This window comes from Zophobas morio, unplaced genomic scaffold, assembly GCF_036711695.1.
Source record: "Zophobas morio isolate AGI-343-1 ecotype UQ-CSIRO unplaced genomic scaffold, CSIRO_AGI_Zmor_V1 ptg000020l, whole genome shotgun sequence".
In the NCBI taxonomy this organism is placed as follows: domain Eukaryota; kingdom Metazoa; phylum Arthropoda; class Insecta; order Coleoptera; family Tenebrionidae; genus Zophobas; species Zophobas morio.
The window spans coordinates 1,908,565-1,930,779 of record NW_026972125.1 but is presented as its reverse complement, the minus strand read 5'-3'; the positions used below and the strand labels follow the sequence as shown (position 1 = coordinate 1,930,779).

The 22,215-nt window shown below is 32.6% G+C and overlaps 1 protein-coding gene across 1 annotated transcript; it reads left to right on the top strand.

The window, feature by feature from the left end:
• The first annotated feature begins 595 nt into the window (after positions 1-595).
• On the top strand, positions 596-22,168 carry LOC135131349 (glutathione S-transferase 1-like). The gene is made up of 3 exons (XM_064059025.1): positions 596-823; positions 13,303-13,506; positions 21,751-22,168. The coding sequence occupies exons 1-3, from the start codon at positions 683-685 to the stop codon at positions 22,057-22,059; spliced, it is 654 nt and encodes a 217-aa protein (XP_063915095.1). The 5' UTR covers positions 596-682; the 3' UTR covers positions 22,060-22,168.
• The last annotated feature ends 47 nt before the right edge of the window (positions 22,169-22,215 follow it).

Here is a 22,215-nt window from a genome sequence, read left to right as displayed (position 1 = left end):
TTATTTTTATTGCTTTGGTTAACAGATAGATGAAAGTTTGAAACTTGTCGTTAATATATAAATTAAAATCGTGTATAAATGAGCAATCAGTAGATTCACATCGTTATATAAATCAAAGCGTCCCACAGATGTTAATGGCTAAATGATCTGCGATTCAAAATTACAACGTAATAAAACGCCGTACTTTACAATCAAATTTTCATTTTTGAACGATAATAATAATGTAACAATGTAACTTGAACAAGTGTAATAATAATTTGTATTTTGAAGGCTGTGGATAATATTAGATCCAAACCGATTACACTCGGTAAATTCCAGTCTTCTCAGTTTTGTGAATCCGAGAAAAACAGCTCCGGAATTTTTATAGTGTTTCCTTAGCTTCTTCCTGGCCAGATCTACGACTTATGTAAGCAATCCCATAAACTCCGACCCCCGTCGTCCTAGTACTACGCCTCCCCCCCGAACAATCGCCTCGCGCCACAGCACACCTAACCCACGTAAAAATAGCCGCCGCCACCACGCCTATATCGAAGATTTCGCTCAAACATGATTGCAATATTATAAACAAACGTGTGCCAAGCAAGTTAAAATTAAATATTTCCCTCTAGTAGGAGATAGGCCGCGTCTCCTCTGGAGCATCCAGGCCCAGTCGCTCCTCTCCTTCCGTCGTGATCAGTCCGCCATGGCCCCCAGGGTATACGTGACCATCGTGAGTCCGTCGGTGCGAGCCACCCTCCTCACCACCCACGCGCTGGGCATCAACATCGAGATGGAAGAGATCGACCTCAGCAACAAGGAACAATTCAAGCCCAGCTTCGTCAAGGTACTTGCTTAGCTAAGAGTGGGTTTTCGGTGCCAGTGGATGATCAAAACGAGGCGCAATTGCAGTGTGGTGAAGGGATGGGTTGGACGGGAGCCCAGAAATCTAGACGAGATTGATGGACGGTCGTTGGTGGTAATTGGGGCGGAGGTGGTGTGCTAATGGGGTGGAACGGTGGACGATGGGTGTAGGCGAAAATTTTACGAAAGGTGTGCTTAAACACTCCCGATTCAATGGTTTACTGGTGACCAATGTAATTAACGATGAGAGAATCGGTTATTAGATCATTCGAAAATTAGGTGAAATCAAGGTGGTGCAATTCCTCTTCACAAAACCTTAACAACATTTGGTTGACCAAAACAACATCAAAATTTTCAAAAAATTTTGTATCCTAGAACACAAAATTTTGATATTCGAAATTAAATAAATATTTTGATCTTTATTCGATGACTAAGTTTGATGTTTTTGTTTTGCGTATTATTGTAACAAAGGTGTGTGCGTTTGTCAGCGACACCTCAAAAACGTCTCGACCAATTACTTTTAAATCTGGCAGGCGAAAACTGGGTCATCGCTTGTCGCTTCGTTTAATTTTTAGCGACAATCGCATAAAACGGGAGTTTTTGGCAAAACACCGAAAAAAAGTTTCAACTAATAAACTATTTTATTGTCACTTGACGAATAGTGGGACATTATTGCGGGTCATAAAACATCGAAGAGATATATGATCGCGTTATTATAGAAATATTTAGTCGAGAGTGCTTCTCTGCCTTTGAACTTTCCCGGAAGGTGTAATTTCACTTTCTATGAAGTTTTATTTATTTGTGTTCTCGAAATACAGAGATTTGCTGTGATGACCCTTCAAAATGGGGTTTTTCAACTCAAAAGTTGTACCTATTAATTTAAAATATTTGAGCGTTCCATGCAAGTTCAAAATGATCATCAGTGTGCGTGCTTTAGCGATTTGTAAAGCAGGCTTTATCGTAATGAGGTGTCACGTGGGAAGTAATCAATAAAGTTTATTTTAGCAATTTCACCTTTATCTAATTTCAAGATTAGTCTTGTCTGCTTTGAAATGTTCACGTATCAGAATTCACAGCTTGGCTGGATCGATAACTCATTAAGGAAATAATTGTGGGATGGTACCACTGGTACTGTTTATTTCCGTGACTTATGAATGATGGGTAGAGTGTAGGCAATCGTTAAGTTTTTTTAAAAATTTAGTTTTTACTTCTTGAGCATGAAAAAATGGGTTTCTCGGGTCCGTCCAGGGTAGTAAATGTCATTTAATTTTGTAAAATAGCATACTCCCCCATTTGTGGTTTTTGGATAAAAAATTAAAATAATTATAAAATTTTACAATTTAACTTAAAAATTGCAAAATCGAGTGTTTTGAAATCTTGCAAACGTTTTAAGGTTACCGGAAGCATGATAAATCGTTAATCATCAAAATTTATTCATTCATGTGTGGCTTATGAATCAGTGTGAACTTCCTAGATATTTGGAAAAAATCAAAACTGTTCTTCAAATTTCCGATTTTTCGAATTTTTCATTTTTCGAATTCTCAATTTTCCCATGATTCGGTATTATAATTTTTCAAGTTTTTGATTTCCTCATTTTCTCTTGTTTCAATTTCCCTACTTCTCGATTTTTTGATTTTTCAATTTTCCAATTCTTCAATTTTTAATTTTTCAGTTTTTCTATTCATCAATTTTCAATTTTTCCATTACTCAATTTTACGATATTTCAGGGTTGCCATTTTTCAATATCTTCATTCTTCTAATTTTCAATTTAATTCTCAATTTCAAGATGTTTCAGGTCTATGATTTTTCAAGTTTTCAACTTCTGACGTTTCTAACTTTTCCAGTTTTCGATTTCTTGACGTTTCGATTTTTTGATTTTTTCATTTCCCCATGTTTCAATTTCTTGATTTCTCGATTTTTTGATTTTCCAATGTCAATTTTTCGATTTTCAGGCTTTTGAGTGCTGTATTCTTTGATCATCGAGTTCGACTTTTCGATTTCTAAATTTTTCATTTTTCAGTTTCTCAGTCTTGCGATATTTCAATTTTTCGATTCTTCAATTTTTCTTCGATTTTTCAATTTTTCCGTATTCCAGTTTTGGGACATTTTGATATTACTATTCTTCAATTTTTCGATTTTTCGACGTTTCAGTTTTTTATACTTCAATTTTTCGATTCTTCAGTTCCTCAGTTCTTCAAATTTTAGATTTCTCGAATTTTTCATTTTTCGAATTCTGAATTTTCCGATATTTCAGTTTTATAATTTTTCAATTTCTGACGTTGCTAACTTTTTGAGTTTCCGGATTCTCCATTTCTCAATTAATCAATTTTTTTCGAGTTTTTGATTCTTCGGCGATTCAACTTTTTGATGTTTTCATTTTCCCATGTTTCAATTTCTTGAGTTCTCGATTTTTTAATTTTTCAGTTTATTTTCTCAATTTTTCGATTTTTTAAATTTTCGGTTTCGGGACTTCGACTTTGCCATTTTATTTTATGATTTTTTCATGTTTCAGTTTTGGGATTTGTCAATTTTTTGATTTTTTCATTTTTCTTCCATTTTTCAATATTTCAGTGTTGGTATTTTCCGATGTTGCTGTTTTTTCAATTTTTCGGTTTTTCTGTTTTTTTACTTTTACGATTTTTCAATTTTTTCGATACTTCAATTTTTCGATTCTTCAATTTTTCAATTTTTGACGTTCCTATATTTTCGATTTTTCGTCTTCTCGATTTTTCAGTTATTCAGTTCTTCAGTTTTTCAATATTTCGATTTTCAGGTTTTTGAGTTCTTAATTTTTTGCTCATCGACTTCGACTTTTCGATTTTCTAAATTTTTCATTTTTCAGTTTCTCAGTTTTGGGATATCTATTTCACTTTTTCGATTCTTCAACTTTTCTACGATTTTTCAATTTTTCAATACTTCAGTTTTGGGACTTTTCGATATTGCGATTCTTCACTTTTTCGACTTTTCGATTTTTCGACGTTTCGACTCTCTGGCTTTTTTATTTTCCTTTCGATATCTCAATTATTCAGTTTTTTAGTTCAATTTCTCAATTTTCAGGTTTTTGATTTCTTAATTTTTTCATTCTTCAATTTCGAGTTTACGATTTCTAGATCTGTCATTTTTCAATTTCTCAGTTTAGGATATTTTAATTTTTTGATTCTTCAATTTTCCGATATTTCAGTTTTGGGATTTTTCGATATTACTATTCTTCATTTTTCAATTTTTCGACGTTTCGACTTTTCGATTTTCCCATTTTATGATTTCTAGATTTTTCAATGTTTCGATTTCTGAACTTTCGATTTCGATGTTTCGGCTTAGGGATGTTTCAATATTTTGATTTTTCAATTTTTTTCGACATTCGATTTTTCGATTTGTCAGCTTGGAAATCTTTCTATACCTATAGGAGGGATTCTTAAATTTTTCAATTTTCAAATTTTCGATTTCTCGATTGTTGGACGTTTCGGGTTTTCAATTGTTCAGTTCTTCAATTTTTCGTTTTTTCAATTTTTAAGGTTTTTGAGTTCTGAATTTTTTGATTCTTCGACTTTTAGATTTCTTGATTTTTCAATTTCTCGTCTTGACTTATCGATTTTTTGAGTTTCCCATGTTTCGATTTCTCGACTTCTCTATTTTTCAGTTTTTCAGTTCTTTATTTTTTCAATTCGATTTTCAGGTTTTTGGGTTCTCAGTTTTGAGATATTTCAATTTTCCGATTCTTCAGAAATTTTTCTTCAATTTTTCAACTTTTCGACTTTTCAGTTTCTCGATTTTTTGATGTTTTGACTTTTCGATTTTTTTCCCATGTTTCGATTTCCCGATTTCTGGATTTTTTAGTTTTTCAATTTTTCAATTATCCGATTTTCAGGTTTTTGATTTCTCACTTTTTTGATTCTTCGAGTTCGACTTTTTTATTTTTCGATTTTTCAATTTTTCGATATTTCAGTTTTGGGATTTTTGGACCTTTCGATATCTCGGCTTTTCGATTTTTTTTGTACCCATGTTTCGATTTCTAGACTTTTTCGTTTGGATTTCTGAACTTCTATATTTTTCAGTTTTTAAGTTCTTCAATTTTTTGATTTTTCAGGTTTATGATTTTTCTATTTTTGAATTTAAGATTTCTCAATTTCTTAATTTTTCGATGTATCAGTTTTGGGATTTTTCGATATTGCCATTCATCAATTTTTCAATTTTTTGACTTCGCGATTTCTAGATTTTTGGAAGTTTCAGTTTTTTCGATTTTTTGATTTTCCGATATTTCGATTTTTCAATTTTTCGATTTTCATGTTTTTGAGTTCTCAGTTTTGAGAAGTTTCAATTTTTCGATTTTTCAATCTTTCTTTGATTTTTCAATTTTTCAATTTTTCGACTTTTCGATTTTCCCGTTTCACGATATCTAGATTTTTTAATGTTTCGAATTCTGAACTTTTCGATGATTTTTCAGTTTTTAAATTCTTCAATCTTTCGATTTTTCAGGTTTCTGATTTTTGAATTTTTTTAATTTTAGATTTCTCACTTTTTTAATTTTTCGATATTTCAGGTTTGGGATTTTCCAGTTTTTCAATTCTTCAGTTTGTCTTCCATTTTTGGATATCTATTTCAATTTTTCAGTTCTTGAAATTTTAGATTTTTCGATGTATCAATTTTTCGGTTCTTCGATATTTCCAAGTAAGTATTTTTCAATTTTTCGAATCTTTGAATTTAAAATTTTTCAGTTTTTGATGTTCGATTCTTCCATCTTTTGATTTTTCGAGTTTTCGGTTTTTCAATATTTCGATTTATAAAATTCTTCGATTTCTTGATTTATCGAAATTTGTTTTGTTTTTCGTTTCTTCAATTTTCCGGCTTTTCATGTTTTCGATTTTTCAATTTTTTCCACTTTTTGATGTTTAGATTTCCCGATTTTAGAAGTTTTCGTTTCCTCAATTTTTCAACTTTTCGACTTTTCCATTTTTCCGATTTTTCGACGCTTGGACTTTTCGATTTTTTGATTTTCCCATTTTACCATATCTAGACTTTGCAATGTTTCGATTTCCGATCTTCTCGACTTTTCAGTTTCTAAATTCTTAAGTTTTTCAGCTTTTTGATTTTTCAATTTTTAGGATTTTAGATTTCTCAAGTTTTTAATTTTTCAATTTTTCGATTTTTGAGTTTTTCTTCGATTTGTCAATTTTTCGATATTTCAGTTTCGGGGTTTTTCCGATACTTATTGCGATTTTTCAATTTTTCAATTTTCGAATTTTCGATGTTTCGGGTTTTCAATTTTTTGATATTCCCATGTTTCCACTTTCCGATTTTTCAGTTTTTCAGTTCTTCAATTTTTCGATTTTTAAATTGTTGAATTCTCAATTTTTTTATTCTTAGCCTTCGACTTCTCGATTTTTTGATTTCCCAAGTTTCCATTTAACGACTTCTCGATTTTCCAGTTTTCCAGTTCTTAAATTTTTCGAATTTTTGATTTTCCCTAGTTTCCATTTCTCGACTTCTCGATTTTCCAGTTTTCCAGTTCTTAAATTTTTCGATTCTTCAGTTTTTCGATTTTCAGGTTTTTGAATTCTCGGTTTTGGGATATTTCAATTTTTCCATTCTTCAATTTTTCTTCTATTTTTCAATTTTTCGATTTTCAGGTTTTTGAGTTCTCAGTTTTGGGAAATTTCTATTTTTCGATTCTTCGATTTTTCAATTTTTCGATATTTCCGTTTTGGAATTTTTCGACATTGCTATTCTTCAATTTTTCAATTTTTCAATTTTCGACTTTTTGATTTTCCCATTTCACGATTTCTAACCTTTTCAATGTTTCTATTTCTGAACTTTTCAATGATTTTTCGGTTTTTCAATTCTTCAGTTTTTCGATTTTTCAGGTTTTTGATTTTTTAATCTTTTGAATTTCAGATTTCTCAATTTTTTAATTTTTCGATTCTTCAGTTTGTGTTCGACTTTTCGATACTTCAGTTTTGGGATTTTTCAATATTGCTATTCTTCAATTTTTCGATATCTATTTCAATTTTTCAGTTCTTCAAATTTTAGATTTTTCCATGTATCAATTTTTCGGTCCTTCGATATTTCCAGGATTTTTCAATTTTTCAAATCTTCGAATTTAAAATTTTTCAGTTTTTCGATGTTCGATTCTTCAATCTTTTGATTTTTCCGCTTTTCCGTTTTTTCAATATTTATTGATTCATCGAAATTTGTTTTGTTTTTCGTTTGTTCAATTTTCCGATTTTGGACCACTCGTATTTCGATTTCACGATTTTTCTACATATCGGCTTTTCTATTTCTCGATCTTTTGATGTTGTGATTTTTCAACTTTCATGTTTAGATTCCCCGATTTTCCAAGTTTTTGTTTCCTCAATTTCTCAATATTTCAAATACGGGAATTTTTGAAGTTTTCGGGACTTCGTTTTCTCAATTTTTTGAAAAGTCCGCTCCACCAATTTTTTTACATTCTCATTGAAGAAAATTTATACAAATTCAGTGGTAAAAAAAATTATAGTTCGTTATTACCCTGAAAGCTCGGGTGTAAGTCCGCTCGGCCATAAAAATTGAACATTAATATTAATACCCTCTGGGGCTATTTTAGATGAGATAAGTCTCAACACTTCTATTATTAAACACTCATGTTATAAAATTCCATACGCAACAACCGCTTCAAACGGAAATCATTATTATGAAACATCCGATATGTGTGAAAGATACTCTGTTAATCATTCACGATTCAAGCTCATGGGATATGAACTTGTTGACCGTTAATCAAACGACGTGGTTTTGTGTTCTGCTGCATCTGTTTTCAATCAAGATTTTTGTGTTCGCCACGCGTGCCAAAACTGTCTTACCATACAAATAATAGTTTATTATTAAAACAGAAATATCTGTTGAAAGGAACGAGCAATACGTTGTCGAACTCTACAAAATATTATAAAACCGAAAAATCACACTTTCAAGCTTTCGTGCTCACATTTGCAAATGAAATGAATTCCATTCGTGAAAATTTTATATTTTTGCGACGTTTCGTGACCCCTAGAATACGAAAAAATAGGTCTCCCTTCAATTTTTTGTTCAAATTTCATTTTCTTTTCACATAATTTTTCGATATTTCAATTTTGGAAATTTTCGATATTGCTATTCTTCAAAATTTCAACTTTTCGACTTTTCAATTTCTCGATTTTTCGACGTTTCGACTTTTCGATTTTTTATTTTCCCATGTTTCGATTTCTCGATTTCTGTAGTTTTCAGTTTTTCAATTTTTCAATTTCTGACGTTTCTAAATTTTCGATTTTTCAATTTCTTGATTGATCGATTTTTTGTTTTTCCTATGTTTCGATTTCTCGAGTTTACGATTTTTCAATGTTTCAATTCTTCAATTTTTCGATTTTCACGTTTTGGTTTCTCAGTTTTTTATTCTTCGATTTTTTGATTTTCTCATGTTTGGATTTGTCGATTTTTCAGTTTTTCAGTTCATTTTTTATATTTTTCATTTTGCAATTTTCAAGTTTTTGAGTTCTCAATTTTTTTATTCTTCGACTCCGACTTTTCGATTTCTCGATTTTTCAATTTCTCGTTTCGACTTTTCAGTTTGTTTATTTTCCCTTTTTTCAGTTCTTTAATTTTTCAATTTTCAGGTTTTTGAGTTCTCAGTTATGGGATATTTCAATCTTTCTTCGATTTTTTTATTTTCCTATTTTACGATTTCTAGACTCTTCAGTGTTTCGATTTCTGATCTTCTCGATTTTTCAGTTTTTACCTTCTTAAATTTTTCGATTTTTCAGGTTTTTGAATTTTCGATTTTTTGGATTTTAGATTTCCCAAGTTTTCAATTTTTCGATGTCTCAGTTTTGGAATTTCCCAGTGTTTCATTTTTCAGTTTTCCAGTTTTGGGATATCTCAATTTACCAATTTTTCAGTTTTTCTTGGATTTATCAATTTTTCGATTTTTTGATTTTTCCATGTTATTTCGATTTCTCAACTTCCCGATTTTTCAGTTTTTCAGTTCTTTAATTTTTCGATTTCAAATTGTTGAGTTCTCAATTTTTTTATTCTTCGACTTCGACTTTTCGATTTCTGGAATTTTCATTTTTCAATTTCCGTTTCGACTTTTCGATTTTTTGGCTTTCCCAAGTTTCCATTTCCTGACTTCTCGATTTTCCAGTTTTCCAGTTCTTACATTTTTCGATTTTTCAGTTTTTCAGTTTTCAGGTTTTTGAATTCTCGGTTTGGGATATTTCAATTTTCCGATTCTTCAATTTTTCTTCGATTTTTGAATTTTTCGATTTTCAGGTTTTTGAGTTCTCAATTTTTTAATTCTTCGACTTCGGCTTTTCGATTTTTTATTTTCCCATGTTTGGATGTGCCTAGTTCTCGATTTTTCAGTTTTTCATTTCTTCGATTTTTCGATTTTCAGGTTTTTGAGTTCTCAGTTTTGGGAAATTTCTATTTTTCGATTTTTGAGTTTTTCTTCAATTTGTCAATTTTTCGATATTTCAGTTTCCGGATTTTTCCGATATTACGATTTTACAATTTTTCAATTTTTCGAATTTTCGATTTTTCGATGTTTCGGGTTTTCCATTTTTTGATTTTCCCATGTTTCGATTTCTCGACTTCCCGATTTTTCAGTTTTTCAGTTGTTCAATTTTTCGATTTTCAAATTGTTGAGTTCTCAATTTTTTTATCCTTAGACTTCGACTTTTCGATTTTTTGATTTCCCAAGTTTCCATTTCCCGTCTTCTCAATTTTCCAGTTTTCCAGTTCTTAAATTTTTCGATTTTTCGATTTTCAGGTTTTTTAATTCTCGGTTTGAGATATTTCAGTTTTCCGATTCTTCAATTTTTCTTCGATTTTTCAATTTTTCGATTTTCAGGTTTTTGAGTTCTCAGTTTTTGAATTCTTCGACTTCGGCTTTTCGATTTTTTATTTATGTCTAGTTCTCGATTTTCCAGTTTTTCACTTCTTCAATTTTTCGATTTTCAGGTTTTTGAGCTCTCCGTTTTGGAATATTTCAGTTTTTCGATTCTTCAATTTTTCTTCTTTTCGATATTTCAGTTTTGGAACTTTTCGATATTGCTATTCTTCAATTTCCCGATTTTTCGACGTTTCGACTTTTTGATTTTCCCATTGCACGATTTCTAGACTTTTCAATGTTTATTCTTAGACTTCGACTTTTCGATTTTTTGATTTCCCAAGTTTCCATTTCCCGACTTCTCGATTTTCCAGTTTTCTAGTTCTTAAATTTTTCGATTTTTCAGTTTTTCGATTTTTTGATTTTCTCAAGTTTCCATTTCCCGACTTCTCGAATTTCCAGTTTTCCAGTTTTTAAATTTTTCGATTTTTCAGTTTTTGGATTTTCAGGTTTTTGAATTCTCGGTTTTGGGACACTTCAATTTTTCGATTCTTCAATTTTTATTCGATTCTTCAATTTTTCGATTTTTTATTTTCCCATGTTTCGATATGTCTAGTTCTCAATTTTTCAGTTTTTCAATTCTTCAATTTTTCGATTTTCAGGTTTTTGAGGTCTTAGTTTTGGAAAATTTCCATTTTTCGATTTTTGAGTTTTTTTTCGATTTGTCAATTTTTCGACATTTCAGTTTCGGGACTTTTCCGATATAACGATTTTTCAATTTTTCAATTTTTCGAATTTTCGACTTTTCGATGTTTCGGGTTTTCCATTTTTTGATTTTCCCATGTTTCGATTTCTCGACTTCCCAATTTTTCAGTTTTTCAGTTGTTCAATTTTTCGATTTTCAAATTGTTGAGTTCTCAATTTTTTTATCCTTAGACTTCGACTTTTCGATTTTTTGATTTCCCAAGTTTCCATTTCCCGACTTCTCGATTTTTCAGTTTTCCAGTTCTTAAATTTTTCGATTTTTCAGTTTTTGGATTTTCAGATTTTTGAATTCTCGGTTTTGGGATATTTCAATTTTTCGATTCTTCAATTTTTTTTCGATTTTTCAATTTTTCGATTTTCAGGTTTTCCAGTTCGTAGTTTTGGGAAATTTCTATTTTTCGATTCTTCAATTTTTCTTCGATTTTTCAATTTTTCGATATTTCAGTTTTGGAACTTTTCGATATTACTATTCTTCAATTTTTTAATTTTTCGACTTTCCGATTTCTCGATTTTGCGACTTTTTGACTTTTTGATTTTCCCATTTTACGATTTCTAACCTTTTCAATGTTTCTATTTCTGAACTTTTCGATGATTTTTCAGTTTTTCAATTCTTCAGTTTTGGGATTTTTCAATTTTTCAGTTCTTAAAATTTTAGATTTTTTGATGTATCAATTTTTCGTTCCTTCGATATTTGCAAGGATTTTTCAATTTTTCATATCTTTGAATTTTTAATTTTTTAGTTTTTTGATGTTCGATTCTTCAATCTTTTGATTTTTCGACTTTTCGGTTTTTCAATATTTCTTGATTCATCGAAATTCGTTTTGTTTTTCGTTTGTTCAATTTTCCGATTTTGGACTATTTCTATTTCTCGATTTTTCTATCTTTTGATGTTGTAATTTCTCGACTTTTCAGCTTTTCGATTTTCCAAATTTTCAATTTTTAGATTTCTTAAATTTGGGACTTTTTGATTTCTTGGCTTTTCGGTTTTTCGAGTCTTTAATTTTTTTGACTTTTTCATGTTAGATTCCCCGATTTTCCAAGTTTTTGTTTCCTCAATTTCTCAATATTTCAAATACGGGAATTTTTGAAGTTTTCGGGACTTCGTTTTCTCAATTTTTTGAAAAGTCCGCTCCACCAATTTTTTTCCATTCTCATTGAAGAAAATTTATACAAATTCAGTGGTAAAAAAAATTATAGTTCGTTATTACCCTGAAAGCTCGGGTGTAAGTCCGCTCGGCCATAAAAATTGAACATTAACATTAATACCCTCTTTGGGGCTATTTTAGATGAGATAAGTCTCAACACTTCTATTATTAAACACTCATGTTATAAAATTCCATACGCAACAACCGCTTCAAACGGAAATCATTATTATGAAACATCCGATATGTGTGAAAGATACTCTGTTAATCATTCACGATTCAAGCTCATGGGATATGAACTTGTTGACCGTTAATCAAACGACGTGGTTTTGTGTTCTGCTGCATCTGTTTTCAATCAAGATTTTTGTGTTCGCCTCGCGTGCCAAAACTGTCTTACCATACAAATAATAGTTTATTATTAAAACAGAAATATCTGTTGAAAGGAACGAGCAATACGTTGTCGAACTCTACAAAATATTAGAAAACCGAAAAATCGCACTTTCAAGCTTTCGTGCTCACATTTGCAAATGAAATGAATTCCATTCGTGAAAATTTCATGTTTTTGCGACGTTTCGTGACCCCTAGAGTACGAAAAAATAGGTCTCCCTTCAATTTTTTGTTCAAATTTCATTTTCTTTTCACCTAAATGCTGATGCGTGTTATCTGAACGTGCTAATTCTTTCGAAGCATAAACATAACAGCGGGATTAAACTGTGACCTGTTTAGTGACAAGTGCCAACTCGAACAACTCCGTTCAGCCCTACGGCGCTCCATTCACGAAACGTTTGCGATAATTTATTTACAAACAAGCCTAAATTAAACGAAAATAGTCTATAAATTAACTACTACAAGCGTACGACTGCTGCCAGCCAAGAACAATAGAACCCTACAAATAGCGCAACAGATGTTCAGGAAGAAAAGATAATACAAACAAGTGAAAGCGCTTTAGCCAATAATTAACTCCCAAGTCAGTTTTAATTGGTTTTTGAACTTTTCCAGCGTTTATTTGTTCAGTGCGATAACGATAGACGAGATAACACCTTTTCGAGTGTTCGAGTGTATTTTTGGAATTGTTTTTAAGTACCGTTTTCGACACAATTTGAATTTATTTTCGCACCACAACTAATTGTGAACCCACCCGACGATAACTTAATAGCTCGAAAAATAAAAAAACTCGTCGACACAATTAACAACTCGTTTACACCTCGTTTCCGATCTTGTCGTAACTCATCGTCCAAAAATACGTGTAGTGGCGTGATTTACGACTAAAACTGCACCCAGTGCATCCAAAACCATATTTAATATTTATAAATCGTATTTTTAGCAGGAATTCGGCCGAAAACTCAAAATCAACAAACGAGGAAAAACAAGCTGAAAGATTGGCCATAACTCACGGCTTGATTAATCCGCGCTTTGTGCGCGCTTTGGCGCAAACTGCGCGTGGCGGCTTTTAGAACTCTCACTAAAAATAATTTTTTTGTTAATCTTCCGTCTTGTTTACGGATAGCGTTTCGATGGCTGTAAACAGAATACAAAATAACGCAGGCCGGTGCATTGTTGACGTTGTTAAAATGCCAAAACGCCAAATAAAACACTCGGAATTAGATTACAAAGTGTTATTTATAAGCGCGCGAATTCGCCAAAGGAAGGAGCGTCATTCATTAGGTCGGGAGCTGGCGCCGGTTCAAAAGGGAGCGACGCTAATTTGGGGCGTTTTGTTCGCAGATCAACCCCCAGCACACGGTGCCCACGCTGGAGGATGACGACGACTTCGTGGTGTGGGACAGTCATGTGATTAATGGGTACCTCGTGGACAAGTACGGCGGGATCGACGATTCGTTGTACCCCACGGATATGCAGGAGAGGGCGAAGGTCAACCAGAAGCTGCACTTTGACACAGAATTCGCGACATTGAGTAACAGGATTGTGGTAAGTGGGACGCGGAATGCGCGGGCTGGTGGACAGAGTGCATGATCGGACGCGGCAAAGACCGGCTCGTGAAAGCGAATATACGCCAATTTTTACTTGGTGAGCCCTGGAGTACCAAAAGAATGTAAAAAATCAATGCAATGCTTGAAAGAAATCTTGAATTTGACTTATGAATCCGTGCTTTTGGGCAGAAAATCAAAATTTTATAACAATACCTATGCTATGAAATTTTGCAATTATCTTAATGTTATTGAAAGCATGGTAAATCGTTAATCAAAATTTGCCCGCCATTTTACAATTTTGCCCAATAAATGTTTTTCAAATTTATAAGCGTTTTTGGGAAAAAACTGAGTATTGTTAATTAATTAATCAGTCTTCACTTCAGCGTTGGGGAGACAAAATCAAATTTCATTTCATTTTAACAGCTGATGCTTGTAATCTGAACGGGCCAATAGTCGAATATTTTCGAAGTATAAGCATAAACAGTAGAAATTAAGCATGTACTGAGAAAGTGAGGATATCTACATTTTTTTCCGTTGGCTTCTGCCTTAAGTAAGTTTTTGGATTTCCAGTCTTCCAATTTTTCAATTTCTTTAATTTTCAATATTTTGATTTTACAGTGCATATTTATTTTTTTTTATTTTTCACTTTTTCGAATTTTAAGTTTTTCAATTTCTAATCCTTCGATTTTTCAAATTTTCGTTTCTTCAAATTTTCATGTTTGATTTTCACTTTTCACATTATTCAAGTTTTCATCATAAACTTTTTCGTTTTTTAATTTTTGATTTTTGAATTTTACAGTTTGTTGACTTCTAAATTTTTCAATTTTTCGATTTGCAATTTTTTGATTTTGCAATTTTTCGATATTACAATTTCTCATTTTACGATTTTTCAGATTCTCAGTTTTTAATTTTTGTCATTTTCGATTTTTCGTTTCCTCAATTTTTCAAGTTCTCGATTTCTATTTTTCATTTTCCCGATTTTTTTAATTTTCATTTTGTCGATTTTGTCACAAATTTTCATTTTTTCAATTCCTTTACTTTTGTTGTTTCTTTCGATTTTAAAATTTTTCATTTGTTCAATTTTTCAAATTTTCAGGCTTTCATTTTTCAATTCCATGATTTTCCACGTTTAAAATTTTTCAATTTGCAGTTTTTGGATTTCCAGTCTTCCAATTTTTAAATTTCTTTAATTTTCAATATTTTGATTTTACACTGCATATTTCCTTTTTTTTATTTTTCAATTTTTCGAATTTTAAGTTTTTCAATTTCTAATCTTTCGATTTTTCAAATTTTCGTTTCTTCAAATTTTCATGTTTGATTTTCACTTTTCACATTTTTCAAGTTTTCATCATAAACTTTTTCGTTTTTCAATTTTTGATTTTTGAATTTTACAGTTTGACTTCTAAATTTTTCAATTTTTCGATTTGCAATTTTTTGATTTTGCAATTTTTCGATATTACAATTTCTCATTTTTCGATTTTTCACATTCTCAGTTTTTAATTTTTGTCATTTTCGATTTTTCGTTTTCTCAATTTTTCATGTTCCCGATTTTTATTTTTCAATGTGGCGAATTTTTAATTTTATTTTTTCGATTTATGTCACAATTGTCCGTTTTTTCATTTTCTTTATTTTCTGTGTTTTTTTTTTCGATTTTACAATTTTTCATTTCTTCAATTTTTCAAATTTTCAGGCTTTGAATTTTTTCACTTTGCAGTTTTTGGATTTCCAGTCTTCCGATTTTCCAATTTCTTTAATTTTAAATATTTCTATTTCATAATAATTTTTTTTTTTTGATTTTTCAAGTTTTCATTTTGTAATTTTTCGTTTTTTATTTTTGATTTTTCAATTTTACAATTTCTCGACTTCCAAAATTTTCCATTTTTCGTTCCTTCAATTTTTCGGTTTGCATCAGTTTTTCAATTTAGCAATTTTTCAATATCCCAGATTTTCATTTTTCGATTTTACAGTTTCTCAATTTTTAATTTTTCCCTTTTCCAATTTTTTGTTTCCGATTTTTATTTTTCATTTTCCCGATTTTTTAGTTATCACTTTTTCGATTTACATCACAATTTTCCTTTTATTGATTTCCTTTATTTTTCGTTGTTTTTTTCGATTTTAAAATTTTTCCTTTATTAAATTTTTCAAATTTTCAGGTGTTTAGCAATTTTTCTTCAAATTTTCAAGTTTGATTTTCACTTTGTACATTTTTCAAGTTTTTATTATACACTTTTTCGTTTTGTTATTTTTGATTTTTCAATTTTACAATTTGTCGACTTCCAAATTTTCCAATTTTTCAAGATTACAATTTCTCATTTTTCCATTTTTCACATTGTCGATTTTTAATTGTGCCCTTTTTCAATTTTCCGTCCCCTCAATTCTTCAACTCCCCGATTTTTATTTTGCATTTTCCTGATTTTTTATTTTTCATTTTCTCGATTTTATATCACAATTTTTTGTTTTTTCATTTTCGTAATTTTTGTTGTTTGTTTCGATTTTCCAATTTTTCGTTTATTCAATTTTTCAAATTTTCAGGCCAATTTCAATTCGTCGATTTTCCAATTTTTAAATTTTTCAGTTTGCAGTTTTTGGGTTTCCACCCCTTTTTTACTTTTTGGATTTTCAATGTTTCGTTAAACTTTATATTTCTCAAATTTTCGACAGTTTTATACTTCGATTTCTTTTTTTTTTCTACTTTTCGTTGTTTTAATTTTTCTTTTTTAAAATGTTTCTTTTTTTTTTCTCGATTTATCGAATTCAGATGTTTGGATGTTTTGATTGTTCAATTTCTCAATTTAACAATTTCTCAATTTGTTTCTATTTCCCGATACTTCGATTTTTGGATTTCTGGGTTTTCGATTTTACCATTTTTCGATGTTTCGATTTTTCAGTTTTGCGATATTTCAATTGTTCAATGTTTTAAATTTTAGATTTTTCGATTTCTGGATTTTTTGATTTTCCAACAATTTTTCAAATTTTGACGTTGCTTAATTTTCAGTTTTCCGATTTTCGATTAATATATATATTTTTTTATTTTCCCGTTTCTCGAATTCGCAGTTTCGATTTTTCAGTTCTTCAGTTCTTCAGTTTTCCGTGATGAGTGATACCACCTTAAATATATTTCATATTGTGCACACTTGTGCCTTTTTTTTTCGGGGCCGCATAGTTTTTTTTTTAAGAAGGTTAATCTTTATCGGAGGCTACAACTGTTTCGTTTAAGAAAGTTAATTAATTAATTGTGATTATTATTTTTTTTTTAATTAATTAAAAGTGAAACCTTCTCAGGGGTCTCACTGTGTTTTTCTTAAAGAAGGTGAAACCTAGGGGGCACCAACTGTCTTTTCTTCAGAATGTCAAACCTAAACCTTCTCAAGGGTCCCAACTGCTTTTTTTAGACAAGGTGAAACCTTCTCGGGGGTCCCAACAATTTTTTTTAAAGCCAACGAAACCTTCTCAGGGGCCTTTTTAAGAATATAAAATCTTCTCGAGGTCCCCAATTGTCTCTTCTTTAAAGAATGTGAAACTTTCTCAGAGCCCAATTGTGTTTTCTTACATAAGATGAAACCTTTTCGGTGGTCCTAGCTGTCTATTTTAAGAATGAAAACCTTCTTGAAGGTCCCAAATTGCCTTTTCTTTTTAAGAGAGTAAAGTCTCCTCAGGGGTCCTAACTGCCTTTTTTTTAAAGAAGTGAAACCTTCTCGGGAGCCCCCAGGTTTTTTTTTTTTAAGATGCGAACCCTTCTCGGTGGTCCCAACAGTTTTTTTTAAGAAGGTTAAACCTTATTGGGGGCCACAACTGTTTCGTTTAAGAAAGTGAAACCTTCTCAAGGGTCTCACTGTGTTTTCTTAAAGATGGTGAAACCTAGAGGACACCAACTGTCTTTTCTTAAGAATGTCAAATCTAAACCTTCTCAGAGGTCCCAAGAGCCTTTTTTTTAAACAAGGTGTAATCTTCGCTGGGGTCCGAAAAGATTTTCTTTTTAAAGAAAACGAAACCGTCTCAGGTGCGCCAAGTGTCGTTTTTTTTAAGAGTATAAAATCTTCTCGAGGTCCCCAATGGTCTCTTCTTTAAAGAATGTGAAACTTTCTCAGGGCTCAACAGTCTTTTCTTTGAGAAGGTGAAACATTCTTGGGGGTCTTAGCTGTCTTTTTTAAGGGCCCAACTACCTTTTCTTTTTAAGAAAGAAAAAGTCTCCTTAGGTGTCCTAACTACCTTTTTTTTAAACAAGTGAAACTTTCTTCGGGTTCCCAACAGTTTTTTTTAAGGTTAAACCTTACCGGGGGCCACAATTGTTTCGTTTAAGAAAGTAAAACCTTCTTGGGAGTCTTAACTGTGCTTTCTTAAAGAAAATGAAACCTAAGAGTCACCAACTGTCTTTTTTTTCAGAATGTCAAACCTAAACCTTTGTACGGGTCCCAACTGCCTTTTTTTAGACAAGGTGAAACCTTCTCGGGGGTCCTAGCTGTCTTTTTTAAGGGCCCAACTGCCTTTTCTATTTAAGAAAGAAAAGTCTCCTTATGGGTCCCAACTACCTTTTTTTTTAAAAGAAGGGAAACCTTCGCGGGGACTACAACAGTTTTTTTTTTTTTGGTTAAATCTTATTGGGGTCACAATTGTATCGTTTAAGAAAGTAAAACCTTCTCGGGGGTCTCAACTGTATTTTCTTAAAGACAACGAAACCTTTGGGGTCCCAAGTGTCTTTTTTTTAAGAATATAAAATCTTTTCGAGGTCCCCAATGAAGAATGTGAAACATTCTCAGGGCCCAACTGTTTTTTCTTACATAAGGTGAAACATTTTCGGGGATCCTAGCTGTCTTTTTTAATACATTTTCTTGTAGATTTCGGGCAGCAGAAGTCATATCCGCTTTCATTTCTTCGATAACTCCAATGTTTTTTCCAAAATTGTCCTTTGAAATATTCACAAATATGCAAAATACGCCCAATTTTCCACCAATTTTCAACAAAATTTTCGAAATTTTACTTAATACATTTTCTTGTAGATTTCGGGTCGCAGAAGTCGTATTCGCTTTCATTTTTTCGATAACTCCAATGGTTTTTCCATAATCGTCCTTTGAAATATATAAAAATTTGCAAAATAACTCAAATTTTCCACCAATTTTACAACCAAATTTTCGAAATTTCATTAATACATTTTTTGGTCGATTTCGGGCCGCAGAAGTCATATTCGCTTTCATTTCTTCGTTAACTCCAATGGTTTTTCCAAAATCGTCCTTTGAAATATTCACAAATATGCAAAATACGCCCAATTTTCCACCAATTTTCAACAAAATTCTCGAAATTTCACTTAATACATTTTCTTGTAGATTTCGTGTCGCAGAAGTCATATCCGCTTTTATTTCTTCGATATCTCCAATGGTTTTTCCAGAATCATCCTTTAAAATATTCAAAAATATGCAAAATTCGCCCAATTTTCCACCAATTTTTTACAAAATTTTCGAAATTTCACTTAAGAATGAAAACCTTGAGGGCCCCAACTACCTTTTCCTTTCGAGAAAGTAGTCTCCTGCGAACCATTCTCAGGGGCCCCAACAGTATTTTTTTAAAGGTAAACCCTTATTGGGGGTCACAACTGTTTCGTTTAATAAAGAGAATCTTTCTCAGGGGTCTCGCTGTGTTTTTCTTAAAGAAGGTAAAACCTAGGGTTCATCAACTGTATTTTCTTAAGAGTGTCAAACCGAAACCTCCTCAGGGGTCCTAACTGCCTTTCTTTAAAACAAGGTGAAATCTTCTCAGGGGCCCCAAATGATTTTTTTTAAGAAAATGAAACCTCAGGGGCCCCAATTGTCTTTTTTAAGAATATAAAATCTTCTCGAGCTCCCCACTTGTCTCTTCTTTAGTGAATGTGAAAGTTTCTCAGGGCCCAACTGTGTTTTCTTACAGAAGATGAAACCATCTCGGGGGTCCTAGCTCTCTTTTTTAAGAGTGAAAACTTTCTTGAAGACCCCAACTGCCTTTTTTTTTAAATAAAGTCTCCGCGCGGATCCTAACTGCCTTTTTTCTTAATGAAGTGAAACCTTCTTGGGAACCCAATGTTTTTTTTTTTTAAGAATATAAAACCTTCTCGAGACCGCCAACTGTCTCTTTTTTTAAGAAGGTGAAACCTTGACAGGAGTCCCAACTGTGTTTTTTTAAGCAACAAGAAACCTTGACGGGGACCCAAGTAGTTTTTTTAAGGATATAAAACCTTCTCGGGGCTCCATCTGTCTTTTTTTTAAGAAGGTGAAATTTTCTCGGGGATCACAACTGTAATTTTTCAGAATGTAAAACCTTCTCGGGGGACCCAACTGTTTTTTTTAAGAAGATGAAACCTTCACGGGGGTCCCAACTGTCTTTTTTTAAACAACAAGAAACCTTCACGGGGATACAAATGTTTTTTTTAAGAATATAAACCTTCTCGAGACCGCCAACTGTGACACCTTCTCGAGGGTCCTAAATGTCCTTTTATTTGAACTAGGTGAAACCTTCTCGAGGGCTCTAAGTGTTTTTTTAAGAAGGTGAAACCTTCACAGGAGTCCCAACTGTGTTTTTTTAAGCAACAAGAAACCTTGACGGGGACCCAAGTAATTTTTTTAAGGATATAAAACCTTCTCGGGGCTCCATCTGTCTTCTTTTTAAGAAGGTGAAATCTTCTCGGGGATCATAACTGTAATTTTTAAAAATGTAAAACCTTCTCGGCGGACCCAACTGTTTTTTTTTTAAGAAGGTGAAACCTTCACGGGGAACCGAACTGTGTTTTTTTAAACAACAAGAAACCTTGACACGGATCCAAATGTTTTTTTTTAAAGAATATAAAGCCTTCTTGAGACCGCGAACCGTGAAACCTTCTCGAGACCACCAACTGTGAAACTGTCTCGGGGGTCCTAATTGTCGTTTTTTTTTACCAGGTGAAACCTTCTCGGGGGCTCCAACTGTTTCTTTCAAGAATGTGAAACCTTCTCGGGGACCCTAAGTGTTTTTTTAAGAATGCAAAACCTTCTCGGGGGCTCCATCTGTCTTTTTTTTTTTAAGAAGGTGAAATTTTCTCGGGGATCATAACTGTAATTTTTAAGAATGTAAAACCTTCTCGGCGGACCCAACTGGTTTTTTTTTAAGAAGGTGAGACCTTCACGGGGGTCCCAACTTGTTTTTTTAAACAACAAGAAACCTTCACGGGGATACAAATGTTTTTTTTAAGAATATAAATCTTCTCGAGATAGCCAACTGTGAAACCTTCTCGAGGGTCCTAAATGTCCTTTTATTTGAACTAGGTGAAACTTTCTCGGGGGTTCCAACTGTTTATTTTAAGAATGTGAAACTTTCTCGGGGGCCCTAGGTGTTTTTTTAGGAGTGCAAAACCTTCTCGGGGGCCCCAACTGTCTTTTTTTTTAAGAAGGTGAAACCTTCACGGGGGTCCCAACTGTGTTTTTTTAAGCAACAAGAAACCTTGACGGGGACCCAAGTGGTTTTTTTAAGAATATAAAGCTTTCTCGGGTATCCTAAATATCGTTTTTTTGAACTAGGTGAAACCTTCTCGGGGGCTCCAACTGTTTCCTTTAAGAATGTGAAACCTTCTCGGGGTCCATAACTGTCTTTTTTTTAAGAAGGTGAAACCGTCTCGGGGGTCCTAATTGCGTTTTTTTAAAGAATGTGAAACCTTCTCGGGCCCAACTGTCACTTACACCGTCACTAGTACTTTCTATAGAGATTATCAGAAAAAATAGAATTTCGCGAAATCAAATTTTACATTTTAGCTTAGAGGGAGGTTCTTTTGAAATAACTTCAGACAAATTTCCTTTACTTTAATGTTTGTATTGCTATTAATAACATATCTCTTTGATCAAAGTTCCGTATTGATGCATTAAACCTTATCAGATATATTTATTGCAATCAAGCACCATTTTTAAATAAAATTGTTTGCGAATATCGGTAGTGATAAGACAATTATGAGACCGTGTAGAGGTCAAGGGCAGTTACGTTAATCGAATCGTGTATCTAAAAGCGTCACGCTACATTTCCTTCCATGAATAAAGATCACGTCAGAGGGTTGCATGAAGAAATCTCCATATTTTAACTCTATTCTTAGCATAATCTCGTCATCTTTGTTGTGATTGTCCCTCTTCACCACCTCTTTCGATTTAATTTCTGTGTTCGTTTACCGAACAGATGGAGTGATCACGATTTTACAAGTCCATCTGTTCGGTAAACGACGTACAGCATTGTGTTTAACCTTCTTTCGTTTCTGCAGAAATCCATCTTGTGGGGCGGCAAGAAAAGCGCCCCCCAGGACCAAGTGGACGAGATCATCGAGCGCTACGACTTCCTCGAGAAATTCCTCGCCAGCGGCCCCTACGTAGCCTTAGGTCACCTCACCATTGCCGACTTCAGCCTCATCGCCACCGTCACAACCATCGAGCTAATCGTGCCCTTGGACCCCAAAAAGTACCCGAAAATCGCCGCCTGGATAAAGAAAATCCAGGCCCTTCCCTACTACGCCGCCAACAAGAACGGGCTCGACAAGGTCAGGAACCTCCTGGCGGCCGCCCTCGAAGCCTAAGAACCACCCAAGAACCAACCTATATCTTCTTACATGTACTACGTACTAATTTTGTTTTATGTTGATACTGCTTGTTTTTATGTAGACTTAAATAAAAACATAAAAATCCGGGGTTGGCTTTTTGTGAACCCAGAATCAAGGTTAAAAAAAGTACAA